The 16,822-nt window shown below is 35.6% G+C and overlaps 1 protein-coding gene across 1 annotated transcript; it reads left to right on the forward strand.

Moving 5' to 3' along the window:
• Positions 1–2,553: 2,553 nt before the first annotated feature.
• LOC103774320 (protein FAM63B) lies at positions 2,554–10,937 on the forward strand (the record flags this gene model as incomplete). Its single annotated transcript, XM_008941716.1, has 5 exons — positions 2,554–2,611; positions 4,338–4,402; positions 9,062–9,220; positions 10,104–10,206; positions 10,795–10,937. Coding segments are annotated over 5 exons (528 nt in total), but the record flags the coding sequence as incomplete, so codon positions are not given.
• Positions 10,938–16,822: the final 5,885 nt, after the last annotated feature.

Raw genomic sequence — 16,822 nt, forward strand, 5'->3', positions numbered from 1 at the left:
TTTGGGGTTTTTTACACCCTTTCTGAAGAGTGGGAGAATACAGTGGAAAATATTTTAAATTAGTATTGTGCAGTTTTCCAGTTTGTAGTCAAATGCATATAAACTACGTAAGTTCTACTAGACAAACTCTCGTATATGAAAATTTGTTTACCAGTGTTGTCCTTTAATTGCAAAGGTTGCTTAAGTGTACCTCACATTGTAGTAGAGTGAGGAGGATTTAGTTTCCCACTCCTGAATGTGGGAAATGGAAAAGTGGCTAGACCTAAGAAGAGAGAGATCAGGGCAAAAGACCAGGATACTGCAATAGAGAGGTACAGGAAATGAGTGGGAGTTGAGAAAACCTGTTTTTTAAAAAACGTAAAATCTGAAAACTAGACACTGAAACCTCTTGAGAAAACTTGTCCCTCAAAATAAGATAATATTATGGACAGTAACAGCTTTCAGTACTATAGCTGAAATTTTCTTTTGTTGATTTATGTGGAGAGTGACTGATTCTGTATGATTTTTTTCTCTCCATGAAGTGTTAAGGTATTTTTCTTTCCTGCTTCCTCTTTGTGTTTCCTTTAGGTTAAGCATTTGTCATGAAGTGCTGAGCAGTTAGGAAGTGTCATGATCTCTCTAGATCCTGAAGTCATCTCTGTTCAGAAGTACTTGCAGCTGTGTTGGAATCCCATTAGCTTGCTTCAAAGGTGTGATCAGGGTCCCGTAAAACATGCCAGCTCTAAAATTGTGCTGTGAAGTAATCCATTAACTTTGTGTAGCATTTAAGTAAGCAGTTATTAGTGTAACTTGGAGTTTTGGAAAAATTCATGTGCCTGTGCATGCATGACTAATTTTTCTTCCTGTTTAATTCATACCATTTTAAATTTTTCTCTTTTATAAGCACAACTAATTAAGCCTCCTTTTTTATGTATTTACGCTTCACTAATTTCCTGCTTTACTAACAATTTATACTTTCATTCCCTTTCTTTCCCAGATTCCAATACTGTCAGCTTCTTTCTGTGTCTACCATCTACAGGTTGAATAATGCGGCGTATGCTGCGTGGCCAATTCTGACCTAAGTGTGGGCATATTTCTTAGCCCCTGTAAAAACAACAAGGCCATTTAATCTATCTTCTTGTTAATCTACCTATTTAACATATTTCCCTTTTGTTAAGTGTGATTTAAGCTGGCAGTGAGATAGATTTAGTCCAATCACACCTCATTTTCTTTGGAAACTTATTAAAATAACTTTGCTTTCAGATTGGAAAGGAAATCCTCTCCATCACAATGTGAATAGAATAGCACCATGATACACTGTATTTTTGATTTTTGAATGCTGCATCAAAGGCTTTCTATGTACTGATCTCCAGTCTCATGGCTTTCTACTTCCTCCTTTCTCTCCACAACCAGCAAAGTAGTTGGAGCATATTAAATCCACAGTGTGAGTTAACAATCTCACACCATGTCTTTCTGTATGTGTTAAGGAGACCACTTGTCAGTGTTGAGGAACTCGATTTAAAAATTCCTAATAAAAATATTAGACCTGCTGTGGTAAGATGCTGCAGAGGGATAGGATGAGTAGGTTAAAAGATGAAGCAAAAGTTTAAAAAACAACAAACCAAAAACCCCCAAAACCAAGCTCTAGAAAAATAAAGTTCATGTATATGCAGAGAAAAATTGAGCACACTGTGGTTAAAGACAATATACTGCTATGGTATTCCTCCAGACTGCCAGAGGTATGTCTTTGTATGCATTTGTGTTTTAGCTGTTATTGCAGGGAGTTAAGTAAATGGAAGTGAGAGACCAAAACACATACCCAGGATGCTAGGTGAAGGAGATGAAGATGTAAGATGTTTTTGTCTGTGACTGACTGCTGCCACAGTGGTTGGTTATAGCAGGTGATGATAACAAGAGTAGGTCTGGGGAGAGGGGAATGGAAGCTTCACCACTGAGTTCTGTGTGTCCGGTCTCCTGTGTATGGAGTTAAACAAAACCATTGAAATGTGAGCAAGGGATGAGAGGCTAGGAGGTCATTTCCTCATACCTTCCTTAGCCTTGGCTTCCCTGTTCCAGTAGCTGCTGCAACCAGATTCTCTGCAGATTTTTATTGGTATGGAGGATCTTTCTGAGTTAGGAGTTAGAATGAAGGCAGGGAGTCAAAGACTTCTCTGAATAAGATGTTTTCTTAACTAAGTGTGGCTGCAGTTCCCAGTCTGTTCATCCTGGATGCTTTCAGCTGATCTAGTGCAGCAAGTGATATGAACTCTTGTGGAGTCAAGGGCAATGGTTAAATGTTTTGGTGGGAGTAGGGAACACTAAACGAAGGGCTGCAACTGAGAGAAAGTATGTGTGCATGTGGTTTCTCTAAAAAAACAAAAGGCCTCTTTTTAGTCTCTTCTTGTAGCTGTTATTTAGTAGAGGTCTTGGGAAGGTTCTTGTCTCCAGTATGTTAATACTCTTGAATTGTTGAGGCAGATGTGATCAGAAGACTTCTGCCTAGAAATACGTTATTGATACTTTCAAAATCATAGTGTCTTGACATTTTAAAGAGACTATACTTTTCTTTCATAGATTAAGCTGCCACCAATGATGGAAATCATAACGGCTGAACAGCTAATGGAATACTTAGGTTAGTAATTAAAATAAATGGTTTTCAATTATATCTTTTAGTTAGTAGTGGATAGTAATATAGGAGGGCTGTTTTATTTACTATTTTATTCAGCTTTACTTGAATGCATGCTTCAAGAAAACTATGTGCAGTATTCAGTTACTCATGCTTTTCCTCAATTGCTTTTAGAAGTTTTCTGTATTGTTTTCCTAAGTGGTTAGTCTAGTGATGCAGTTGGTATGGCTTAGTGCACCAACATGTTGATAATAAAAACTTATTCATGTCTCTTACAGTGTTGTTTCATTATAGTTGACAGAAGGTACTAAATCAACTGTGCCTTTAATTGTCTGCAGTAACTCTAATCCTTGGTAGTATGACCAAATTAAAGTAACAGGAAAAATTCATTTAGTCATCACAGTGATTTGGGTCTCATTTGCAGGCAGTACTGTTATCAGATTGCATATTCGGCAAAACTAGCCTGTTTCCACCTGGTAGGTCTGTAACTCTAGTAGCCTGGTGTTTAATAATCCAGGCGTTAGAAGTGCAGTGGTGATAGTATTTAAGCTGTACGTACCATAGTTCTTTCCCTTTGTAGCCTAACAAATGTGAAGTGGTTGAGTCTAGTGGACTAGGTTTGTTTCTTTTTCGTAAGCAGGAGAAAAACCCCCACAACTTAGTATATTTTCTTTCTTTTTGCTCATAAAGAACATAGCTCATTCTTTTCAAAAGCATATTATTGAATCTTTCAGTGGAAGAGAATAGTAAATTACATTCTTTCAAGAAAATAAATCTTAAATCTTGGTGCCTGTGTCTAAACGTTTCATGTCGTACTGATAGAAAAATGCTGTCTCAAGTCACTGCATAATCACAGTTGACTAAATGTGTGGATTCTTTCTTGAAGGCATGTATTAGTTTCTGGGATTATCTTATTAAATTGAATAACAATTACCTGCTCAAATTATTTAGGTTCCTATTCAGTCAACAAGATTAGAAGTTGCTAAATGGTTCTTCTACAGCTTAAAGTTAAAAAAGAAAAACCCTTCAACCACTTCACAATCTTAATTGAAAAGATTATAGATTATGAAACCACTACAGGTTCATTTAAAAAAATTATATTTTTTTTTTCTATGAATAGAAACATTTTTTTTTTTTGAATGGAATAAGGGAATAAATATGAAAAGCACCAAAATAAAATCTGAAAATTTGGGAGAGACAGTTTACGGATACTAATCACTAAAAACAATACAAACCTTGAACCCTGGTGTGCTGACTTACTGATTAATTACCCTTGTTGGAGACACAGATGGAATACAAGCCTTTCAGAATTAGTTGTGTATGGAAACATGCCAAAATATTCATAGTATCTGTCAAGATAAGTGGTTGCATTTTTAAATTGTTACGAAATTATGTATCTTACTGTGAACAGTTTGACCATTTTATATTCTTAATTTGAGATATAGAGGGAGGTATATGTCTTGCTTAAGAGATTGGTATGATAGCCCAAGAGATTATGAAAGACTGGTTTAGTAACAGCCTTGGCCATTTGAATTTTATTTTCTTAATACAACCTTACCGTGTTTTTTTTATATTTATATTTTAGTCAATAGTTAAAATTCAGTTATAAACCAATATAACATCATAAATTTGATGTAAAGCTTCAGTGGTGGTATTTATGATCAGTTAGAAGTGTTCACAGAAATGTTGAAGCTTTGAGTGTGGATTAAACTTTATTTTTGCCTTCTTTTAGGAGACTATATTCTTGATGCAAAGCCTAAAGAGATATCTGAAATTCAGCGTCTAAATTATGAGCAGGTAAGGAGCTGCTTCTAAAATACAATTGCTTATGTCTGAAGAAACTAAAACTTTTTTTCTCACCTAAGGTTTATCATCTTGTTAAAAAAGCATGCAACCCATTGTTTGTAATTATCTTTTCTTTTTTTTCTAGTCTTGGTGTGGAGTATTATTTATAAATAGTTCCTAATAGTGAGGAGAAAAGTATCTCTTAATACAAGAAATTTATTTTTTTTTTAGCCTGCAATGAGTGTAACAAAAGAATTTGGGTTTTATTGAGAAATTACAATGTGGAAGTGCAAATGAAATTATGTAACAGGGTATTTGCTCTTTGAAGTCTTCTGTTATGCACCCTTCAGTGTGCTTTGTTCTCTGATGCTTACTGGACTTTATCCGAGGATGTAAACTGAGCAAGAAAGAGATCTCTGTTCATAAGTCATGATGGTCAAAAAGGTGTTGATTCAATATTATGAAAGGCAATGTTATTTGCATTGACCCCTATTTTTATGTCATCACAGAAGTCTTTTTATGTTAAAGATAATGCTATTATCTTTTTTGAAATAATGTGTTATATATTATCTTGGAACAAATTTTTTTCAAGCTGTCTGATCACAGCTGTTTTTGATTACTCATGGAAAAGTGATTTGACTTTATGTGTTAAATTTCAAGCTAGTTCTATTTATCTTTTTGTCTTGCTCTCATTCAGTATTGAAAATCAAATTGATTATCTTGGGATAGTTGAAATAGAATGAAGATAGAATGTGGATTCTTGTAATACTACTAATAAAAACCCTCTTCTATCACATTATATGAATTATTTTTGCTATAACAATTAGCTGCATTTTTTCCCACACAACTCTGATGGAGAAGATTATTGGTATAATCAGATTACAGAAGGGTGATGAAAACCATACACCTGGATGAAGTACAACCTCTGTGGCTTTCTTGTAGTCAGCTGTATGGGTTTACTATGTAAACATCACAAACCTTTTCCTTAAGCATTCAACTGTCCAATTTTAGAAAATTCCTGTGCCAAATGTTTCTTTAAATGTACCTGTAGGTGCGTGAGTGTTATCACATGAGAGGGGAAAAAGAAACTAATTAGGCAGCTGAGTCTTACAAAATTATGACATTGCAGAAACATTGGAACTAAATCTTTGTGTTAATTATAATTTTATGACATCTTGTCACACAGATAATATTCTTTGCCCAAAACAATATGTATTCTTATACAAGAAATTCAAGTAAATTTTTTGGACAGATGGATTTGTAATGCTTGATTTTAATATAGTTTCAACATCATGACAAGATACTCACTTCAGCTGTGACTTTCTTTATACCATATTTGAGGGATTTAATTATTTGAATGAAAATTTGATTTTAAAAAAAAGGCACAAATTGTGTTGCACAACCTTAAGAATAGGTTGCTCAGGGAGGTTGTGGAGTCTTCGTTCTTAGAGGTTCAAAAGCTGTCTGGACATGATCCTTGGCCACTGGCTCTAGGTAAGAGGTTGGACCATATGACTTCCAGAAGTCCCTTCCAAGCTCAGTTTTTCTGTGTATTTATATCCTTACTTATTTGCATGCCTTTTTTTTTTTTTTCTTTTAGAGGCTTCTAGCTTTGAAGGTGCAGAAATAGCTAAAATAGCAACGAGTGTGTTCAAACTGTAGTGAGAAACATGCAATTTTCTGGACAGCTTGATGTGGTACTGCTTTGTTTACAAAGTAAACATTACAAAATAAATGCAGGCGATGTATGATCTGGATTTGTGGATGGCTGATGCTGACTTGCTATTGACTTTCTTCCTGCTCATCTAGCAGAGTAAGAGTATAGTATTTCTTCCAGAAGGCCTCTACTAGGTTTTTATAATTGCTGTCTGGTCCCTGCTAATGAAATTCCCTTCTTAGGTGAGATAGTTTGCTCTGCTATTGTAATGCTAAAAACTGAGCCACATCTTGAGAACGACTTACAAATCTTCCTAAAGTGTAAATATTGTGACATAACAAAATTGTCAAATGGATGAGGTAATGTAGTAAAGCAGTGGGAACTGTTACCTTCCTGGTAGTAACAGCTTTACACAACAGTGCAGCTACAAGGGCTACAAGCAGTAAAATGCTCTCACTCACAGCAACCATTCTAAATGCAAATGCTGGATAGTGACCATGGCAGTGCTTTATAGCTGTGCTTTATCAAGCAGTTAAGCTTTTCTGTGTAAGCTTCAACTCTTCTGAGCACTTTCCAGGTTTAAATCTGTGTAGTAACAAGGAAGTATGTATATAACCTTTAGGGGTTCTCAGAAGTTGCATCTAAACTGCTTGAAGCAGGAACTAGCTTATTGTTCTAGTTTTCTTAATAAAATACATTTAAACTTGCATACCAGTAGGAGGAGTAGCTTAATTCCTTTGGCTAAAGTGCTGAGATTGATACATGTGAAATGCTTTAATGAAATCATGCTATTGCCTGTGTAAAGTCTTGTGCAAACACACAGTAGGTGAGACTGTTTTACATAAATATACATACATATATACATCATAGAATGTTTGGGCTGGGAGGGACCTCCAAAGGTCATTTAGTCCAACCCCCCTGCTATAAGCAGGGACATATCCAACTAGATCAAGCTGCTCAGAGCCTCATCAAGTGTGACCTTGAATGTCTCCAAGGATGGGGCCTCCCCCACCTCTCTGGGCAACCTATTCCAGTAATCTGTCACCCTCATGTTAGGAAAAAGTTCTTTAATATCTAACCCAAATCTCCCCTTTTCTAGCTTAAAGCCATTACCCCTCATCCTGTCACTACAAAACCTTGTGAATAGTCCCTCCCCTGCTTTCTTATAGGCCCTTTTCAGATACTGGAAGGTTGCTATGAGGTCTCCCCGGTGCAACCTCTTCTCCAGGCTGAACAACCCCAACTCTCTCAGCCTGTCCTCATAGGAAAGGCACTCCAGCCCTTCAGTCACTTTTGTGGCTCTCCTTTGGACATGCTCTACATACATAAATATATTTGCTTACACAATTTTTACATAAAAGTTTTGTTTTAGAATTGTTGCATGCTGAGAGAGGTCTAAAACTTCTTCCAAGATCTAGATAATGTTAATCTTTCCAACAGATGCAAAACTGTGCTTAGAATTGGATCATGAAGTGTTGAATGAGGTAGCTACTTCACTTAGTATGTGTACTTAGTGTTGTATGTTTTAATTGGTACATTCTTTACAATACCAAGTTGAGATGCATAGACTGATTTCTTAAACAGACTTCTTAAAAGTACTAAGGTCTGCCTTAGGTTCTAATATATGGGCTTGTGTTGGCATTCTGTTCTATCTCTTAATGTGTGCACTAGTGTGCTGCAGAAACTGTGTTCAAGTTAATGTATTGGTTATGTTATTGTTTAATGGATTCAGTTATTTGTAATTTGCTTGGATTTCAGCAAGTTGCTTTTAATTAGATATAATAATTCATTATGTACCTCATGCCTTGTTAGCCTTCCTAGCTCTTTAATTTTGATTTTCTTATTCCTTCTTAATAGTCAATCATCTTTATTCTCATTTTTATATTTTCCCTTATTGTTTCCACTAATTGTGGTTCTTGCCATTAACTGTCTTATTAAAAGAGGACAGCAAAGACACAACCATCTCTAACAGTCACTGGGCTTAGTCTGTGAATCTTCAGTCTCCATCTCCTTTCCAGTCTGTTTTTTGTCATGCTTTTTTTTCCTCTTGTTGCAATCCCAAATTCCTCTTAAGCAACAGCATGTTGCAAAACTAAGCCCCAAAGCCCAAAATAACAAACAGAAAAGTGCCCTGGTTTCCCTGAATCTTTTGCAAATACTTAGTAATGATACTTTTTGTGGACTCCTCTCACTTGGTGGAAAATTCTTTATCTGCATGTCAGGAAACTTATTTGTCTGTTGGTTCAAGTGAACTGTCTCACAAAGCACTTCTTTGGCTTAACTTTGCTTTGTGTGATTGGATCTTCGTAACTTGATAATTTCCCTTAGGATTCCATTGGGATCACTGCTATAAGGGCTACTTTCATGGCTTGTTTCCACAGTAGAATCTACAGGCACTTAAAGGTACGCCCAAAATAAGATAGCAAAACATTTTTTAATGAAACAATGACAAAAAAAAACAGATTCTTTATTTTGTTCCATGGTTTAAGAACTGAACCCCAAAATTGAAGTTGGCATGTAGATCTATGTACATCTGTTTTCTTCTGATCCTTATGTGGTGACAAGTACTTCAGCCTTACTCATAGGACAGGACTTAAAAGAGAAGAAGAAACCTCAACAGAGTCCCTTACAAATTGTCTTATAGTCCAGTTCTTCTTGCAAACATGTGGCTTGTGGCTATGGGAAATAGAGCTAAAAGAATTAGAAGCTGCCTAAAAGCAGTTTATGAAAGTGGAAGTCAGTTAGATACAGCTGATTGGAGGGAGAATTATCTTACATCTCTCTTCTGGCACAATGGGAATGGGTAATGTGAATATGCATAGAAACATTTGTTTAGGTAATATATCCTTCTGGAAAGTTGTGGGTTTGTGTGTTTTGTTTTGGTTTTTTTTTTTTTTTTCCCCTGAAATGTTGAGTTAATTAGTACTAAGTGGTGAAGGGTTACAAGAGTAACCACCAAGTGCACAAAGCTCTATTTGGTAATTTTTTTTTTTCCTTTTTTTTTCTGCTGTCAGAATATGAGTGATGCAATGGCAATTCTGCATAAGTTACAGACGGGTCTGGATGTCAATGTGAAGTTTACGGGTGTACGAGTGTTTGAATACACACCTGAATGCATAGTGTTTGATCTTCTTGATATACCCTTGTACCATGGATGGTTAGTGGACCCTCAGGTAATTTATTTTTTTCAATAAATAAAAGAGAATATAAGTTACTCTGAATTTTATTGGGAGGAGGGAAGCTGTTTCAGAATTTTAACTGAGGTCAATAATTACTATTGTGGTAATAGATTTCTTAAATTCTACTCTGAAAAAATCTTCATAGAAGAGTGAATACAAGACTGTATGTGTTTTTAGTGTGGTAAATTTGCAGAGATGAAGTCTGTTGTCAAGCTGACATTCAAAGCCTACTATGCTGAATTCATGAGGGTGTAAATGGAAATTATTTTTCTGCGGGGAGTTAGGAAGTTGCCAGGAACGGTGTCCCAGTCAATATTTTTGAAAACTCATTAGAGAACACTTGGAGGGAATGCAAGGTACTTTCTTCTTTTCTTTAATTCTGATTTGCTGGTCCCTGCTTTTGAGAACTGGGATGTTAGAACCAGAGAACTGCATCTTTAACAAACATACAATTTATTTTTAGTGATACTACTTAATAAACAGTAATCTCTTACTGTTTATTTAGGGGCAAACTGGTGAGTTTGGAATAATCTGCCTTAGACTTTTTTTCTTTTCATGCCTTGCTTGTAAGTTGCTGTCCTCTTAACCTCTTGGACTTCTCCTCCAGCCCAGATGAGACAGCTGATGCCCCATTCTCTCCTCTGTCTGCTTTAGCAACAGCTTTTAATGTTAAGCATACACCTAAGGGTATCAAAAATGGCATCTGCGATGGAAAAATGTGTGACAGTCTGGGCGAAAACATTTTTGTCTAGTATTTTTAGGGGGATAACATCCTCTTTGAAACTTTATTTTCTTGGGGATAATTGCCATAAGCTTCCAGTTGTATTCTGTTCTTCACAAAATTGACTGTTTTGTGTGCTGTTCCTTCCTGCTACAGGTTGCTGACATTGTTAAAGCAGTTGGTAACTGCAGTTACAATCAGCTAGTGGAGAAGATCATTTCTTGTAAACAGTCAGACAACAGTGAACTGGTTAGTGAAGGTAGGTACACATTTTCCTGTGCTTTATCAAAGCCCTGTCAAATCACAGTTGTGTTTTGTATGTGGTTCTCTGTATGTAGAGATAAACATGTGTAAAGCTGCATTCTGTCTGCTGAACTTCTTTCCCTGGTCAGGCAGACTCTTCTAAGATTCTATTGCTTAGAAGCAACAGAACCAAGTATTTCCAAACCAAGTATCATCCACGTTCTCTCAATCTGTTAAACATACTTTTTAAAAAGCTGGGGAGTACTTCATTTTATGAAAAGGTATTATGCATAGCATCCAAATTTTCAGCTTGTCTATGTATCTCCTACAGTTAGAATATGAATTGTATGCTACATTATGACCAGGAAAAATCAGTAATATTAGAAGCAAGTATAGTATTTCTGAACATGAAAGGGTCATCTACAACGTTTAAGTTTTAGAACTTTCAACTTGTTTTCCCCTCTCTGAATGTGTTCCCTTAAGTTTGTGACAATAAGGGGTCATCTTAGTAGGAGGGAGATGGGAAAAATATTACCATTATAACTGGGATTTATATATTAGGAAGAATGTAATAGACACATAACAGTATGTATTGGTTTTTTAGGATTTGTAGCTGAGCAATTTCTAAATAACACAGCTACACAGTTGACATACCATGGACTATGTGAATTGACTTCAGCTGTCCAGGAGGGAGAGCTTTGTGTGTTCTTCAGGAACAACCATTTTAGCACCATGACCAAATATAAGGTATAATTAACATTTTGGTCTTTACTGTTGTGGCTTGCATTCTCTTTGCAAAGCAAATCTTGTTTTTCGTGTGTCTTGGAAGAGGAATAAATGCCAGTTTGTTGTTGTATGTAAGTATGGCTTATGGTGAATGCAAGGTCTGTAGCAAATATTACTTGTGAAATATTCTTCGCAGTCTTTTAGATATCAGGATCCATTATCACTTTAAATCTTCTTGTACCTCTTCCCTTTATGTTCATTTTTCTCTGTTAACTTCCTTTGTGGTTATGTATAATGACATAATTTGTTACAGAGTTTAATTTTAATTGCAGTGTTTGATTGGCAATGATAAGGTTAACAAATTTATTTTGCTTCTTGTTTCTAAGGATACAAAACTTTGCTTTGCATTAAGGCACATTGGTTCTTTTTGTTAGGGTAAATGTGAATATTTTAAGTAAACTTTTCATTGGCTTGCAGTACCAAAGTATCCTTAGATATAGACATTTCTCTCAAACACACATATGAGTTTTTAGCTTTGTATAGAACTCTTCAAATTATAGCTTGTTTATCTGTTATTTAATGAAGCATTAATTTCATGTACACTTGCATTTATGAATAATGGTAATAAATTTTAAAAAGGGGTGTGTGTAACATATAAAACCATTAAGGAACCACTGTTTTTGCTGTCCTGGTGTATGGTACTGTCATGTACCTCATGTGAATGACGCTGACTTTTCTATTTGGCAATACCAGTTCTTTTTTCTCCCTTTGATAAACTTAACTGTCAGTGCTTATGTTTGATATGTTGAATAACTATTCATAACCTGAGATAAAGCTCTGAGTGGTGGTATCTGTTTGTAGAGTTAACAGGACATTTGGTTTTCTGATAGCTTTTTACAGCACACCTGAGATTTGTTTTAACTCTATGTACAATTACGTTCTCTTAAAACAGCAGGACAACATAAAAGGATCTTTCTCCTCCCTCTGTTTAAAATAAACCAACTAGTGAATATACCTGTTTATAACCAAAGCTATAATTGTATTTCCTAACGAAGCTCATTTGTCACAATTTTAAGAGAGATATTTCTGCTTCTCTCTGTTTTTCCAAATTTAGCTCTTGCAATAGTTGGTAGTAGTTTGTTGTGTTGTACATTATTTTATGATTGCTTTCATTACAGGAAGAAAAGCTTGAAACAATATGCTTTTAAAAAGAAATTGTAAGCATAAGTACAAGTGTACTTGCTGTGTACAAATGGTACCTAGAGGTGCAGCAGAACTCTTTTATTGTGTTTGAAGGATATTCCAGATGAAATACTTAAATCCTCCTGGAAATATTTTTTTGTGTGTGTGTAATATTATTAAAAATTCTAAAATCTAAATTATTCTTTAATGCAGTCAATGAGTATCACCTTGACCTTATGATTAAAAAAACAGAATTTTGTTTGTAGAATGTAGGCTGTTGTCTTCTGTAGCCCAGTATTTAGATTAAAGGCCAAAACCTGGCGTGGGCTTCTCAGTGCTTTATCAGCTTCGTACTTGTAAATATATACTTCTCAGGAGATCCTTTTTCCTTTAAAAAAAATGAAGTACAACACTTAAGTGAGTTAAGTATCCTTACCACTTTTAATAATACAGAAAAAGTTAAGGCAGTGAATAAAAATCTGTGTTTGAATTTTACTGTTAAGAACTAAATCCAAGTCCTGTGAAATACTGAGTTAAAAATATTGGAAGAATAGTTTTATTTGATAGTTGTGTATTTAAGCTTCCCTGCTTCTAAGTCACTGTGGTTTTAATCCTGTCCTTCTTGAGAAGTGTTAGAAGTTTGAAATGCTAAGTTTTGGAATATGGGCCATTATTCTTGCTTACCTCTCTTCCAAGTGGTTCCATTCCCACATTATATGCAGGATTTTAATTCCTGGGGTGGTTGTCACTTTTAAACAGTGTTGTTCATTTTGCCTTGGATTTCTGGTGAGTAGTACATTGCAAAATTTCAGATATCAAGTACATTTTAATGAAGACAGAAATTCTTTTTCAATTTATTTTTAAAAGTCAGCAGTACCTTCCTGTCTGTTTCTAAGCTACCTGCCTATTTGCGCTAGCTGTATGTCTGAGTATCCTTTCATACGAGGGAAGTCAGAAATAGACTTGACTTGGGCTTTTAGAGTCAAAAATCTTTGGACATCCAAGATAATCATATGAGTGTCAAATGCATTGTTGTCACAGGGTTGACATTTTTAAGCTGCTTTACTCTTCGTTTTAGAAGGTTTAATGCTGGCTTTTGAGGGTTTTTAATTGAGATTTTTACCTCACAGTTTGAGCAGTAGTCAGCAATATCTGGACTGTGGAGAAAAGTCCATCAGTTAGGAGAACTGAAGACACAAAGTATGCCAGGGAAAAAGAGTGTGTAGAACTTTCACACACTGATAGTGTGGCAAGAACTATGCAGTTTTTGTCTTCTTTTTATACTGCCTTTTCTTCTTCTTTGTTCAAACCAATATAAGGAAAGAAAACAGTTGTGAAGTTAAACAAAAGGAGTTACAGATACAGTAGGAGTTATGTACATCTACTGAAACTTGTGCATTTTTAGAAACATTTACACTTTAAGCAACGAGCCAGAATTTATAAAGAGAAACTCTTATGTATGTTAGGCTAATTAGAAATATAGCTTCATTAGAATAATATTTATCTAGAAGCTTTCATGTACAGCTGAAACAGTGACTTGTATGCTCAAGATATTTAAATTCAGTGGGAATTTGAGGCTGATTTTTAGTGAAAGGACTTGGATTTCAGTATGTTATTTCAAAGAAGGTAGACCATGCGTTGATCTTAACTGCACTTACTGGAGGAAAGAAGAAAACCAGATTGCTGAGTTTTTTCAAAGGACACGCAGAAACCTCCTCCAACTACTCTTGTCACTTAGTTTTCTTCTAGAATCAGCTTTAGAATTGAGGAGCAAGTATGAGTGATTTTAAGAAAAATAAATACTTGCTGGTATTGAAATAATTCAAAAAGCAAAATTTGTAAATCAAAGACTTTAAAGTTCAACATACCAGTTTTTAAAATGGACAAACGTAAATAAGCCTTAATTCTGCTCCATATTGGTGTCACATAAACATATGGTTGTGATTAAGCCATTTTTCATATTTGTGGTGTTTGGTTGAAGGGATTTAAGTTGTATTAGAATTCTTTCCACCTCCCATCTGGTGTGTTTGTTTTAGAGACAATAGATATTTTCTGGTTTTAAATATATTTATGCATTTACTTGTCATTCCTTAAGGGATAATTCTGTGGATATTCTAGAGAGAAATGGGAGAGGTAGAGACTAGTAACATCCTTTGTGTGTATCATTTGAACTTCCTTTGGTGTTTTTCTAGTCTTTATTACACAGAGTTTACAGTATTTATTATTCGATGCTGTTTTGCCACTGACTAGGCCTAACATGAGTGACACAACCAGCAGAAAGACAAAACCATAAGTGGACTGTGTTGAATATAGAAAAGACATTCCATGAATGATCGCTGGGGGTGCAAACAAGTCAATTAGCTGACATGAAATTGACATTACCCTCAACGATCCCAACAACAACATCGCTCGACCAACAATAGGTGGAACAAAGAGCCCAGGTTTCCCATAGCTGGAATGGGAAACAGCCAGGTCAACAGATTAAACACCTAAGATAAGGGTGGCCACATGGCAGCTCTCACCCTCCTAGCCTGTGTCTGCAAAGGTCCAAGCTGACTAGGGCCCTATCTGACAGGAGAGTCAGGAGGTCCTTCCTCAGCCAGGAAGCTCTGTGAAGTGCGTCCACTCCACAGACAGACACTCCTGACTCCCTGCAAGTGGTCCCAGCTTTTATCCCCAAGCAGACACCTGACCTTTGTCAACTCAATGCAGGACCCCTGGGGCTCATTTCCCTTCTGGCTCTCCCTGCAGGGCCGGCCGCACCCTGGGGGGGAGCTATCCACCTCTTCATGAAGGGCTGTGGGAATCACCCATACGTCAACCTTAATACAGGGCTTGGGGTTCAAACCCCAGAATTTCAGACACACAGTATCAATTAAAACCAGAAGATTTACTGACACTGAAACAGTGCACCCAGTTAGACTGAGTTTAGAGTTAGTTTGCACTCTCAGATAAAACTATCTTTTCCTTGCTTTTGGATTGCTTGTTTTAGAGGGCTGTTACATTGAAATGAGTTAAGGGAAAGGGTGAATAAACAGCACAGTATTCTGAATTCCTGTATCTTTATTTTGAAGTTTTTTTCCCTCAGGCCACTGTTACAGGATGTTTCATAGAGGCAAGAATTCCTTGGAAACACTGGATGTACTACCACCCAGCTAGTGTGATTATTAGGCTGGTGGATTTTGTGTCCATTTCCATTGACTCCCAAGATATTTTTTTAATTTTATTTGCATGCGTAGTAAAGGAATTTGAAGGAAGGGACCTGGAGTGAGTCCTCAACACTGTAGCTTTCTGTTTAATGTTATTTTTAAATTGTTACTAAATTGACAATAGTAAAAATAGATGTGGGTTTTTTTCTTCTTCTTGCATGATCAGAAATGAAGTAGTTATGCACATACAGCAACTTGTGCTGCTATATACTGTTGGCAAAAGCTTATTAAGTCTCTGCTAGCAGATACTTAGGCCTTTCTACACTAGTTATGGGGATGAAGATAATACTTAGGGCTTTGAGTTGGACCATAAGTTCTAATAGAATACTTATAAAAAATAAGTATTTAAGTATTTGATCTGTGAACAAGTGAAAAAGCATAAGGAGGAAATAGTGTTACTGTTTTGAAAAATTCCAGCTCTGTTTAATATACAGACAAGTCTAAAAGGTTAATCTTCAGACGGGTAACTATTATGTAATTTTCATGTATCTTCTAAATTCCTGACTGTGGCAGCAAGAGTTAGTGGAAAGGGCTCATTCATTAATTTTTCCATTTTAGGTGGAAGACAGCATTTGCTTCAAAGTGTGTAAGTAAAGTAACAATAGCAGAAGAATGGTGGCAGTGTGTTTTTTCAGAAATTACTATAAGTTTGGAAGTAGTCTTCCTTAAAGACTTAAGTAGGTTTTTTTCATAGCTGCTAGGTTCATACCACAATGTAATTGTGAAGATTCACAGACTGCATTTCAGAATAGAACATAAGTAACAATTAAAATTTGTTCCAGTTTTCTTTATTCAATATAGTCTTGAATAATTAATATTTTACTATTCCTCTTCTGAAAACTTGCATAGTACAATAAGCTTTTTTCAAATTAGAAAAGACAACGTATGAGATTTGTTTGCTTTTAGAAAAACTGTGACATGTAAAAAAAATTTCTTTATCACATACGAAAGAAAAGCAAACATAGCAATTCTGTGATATATTAGACATCTGTCAAAGGCTGTGTTAGTTAATAATGGCAGTTATATCAGTTTCTTAATCTCTTTCAATATTTCTCTATTGGCCCATGTAGTTATTTATTCTACTTCCTGTCCCTGAATTGTATAATAGTCTTGGCTCACATGATTATACAGTAATCATTTTCAGCAGTTAAAGATTTTTTTTTTCCTTTGCTTTTCATTACACAGATAATAATACATCAGTTGAATAATACATCAAATGATAATTCCCTAGATTAAGGAAGAACAGTATCAGTTTGGTAAGAGTATCTTAGTTCAGTTTGAATGTTTCTCCCACTGATGCGACTGGAGTACAGCCTATTTTCTTTACTGAAAGTAACGAGATGTTTACCTGTTTGGATTGTTAAGTATGTGTGTTGCAGTTATGTTTTCTAGTTTATAAATGTTGGGTTTCTGTTTCAGAACTCAACATATAGTTTGTATTTACATAAGCCTAATTCATAGCAGTAATTGCACTTTTTTCCTGGACATTTAAGATCATGGAATCATAGAATCCTT

This window comes from Merops nubicus, unplaced genomic scaffold, assembly GCF_000691845.1.
Source record: "Merops nubicus isolate BGI_N331 unplaced genomic scaffold, ASM69184v1 scaffold14830, whole genome shotgun sequence".
NCBI lineage: Eukaryota > Metazoa > Chordata > Aves > Coraciiformes > Meropidae > Merops > Merops nubicus.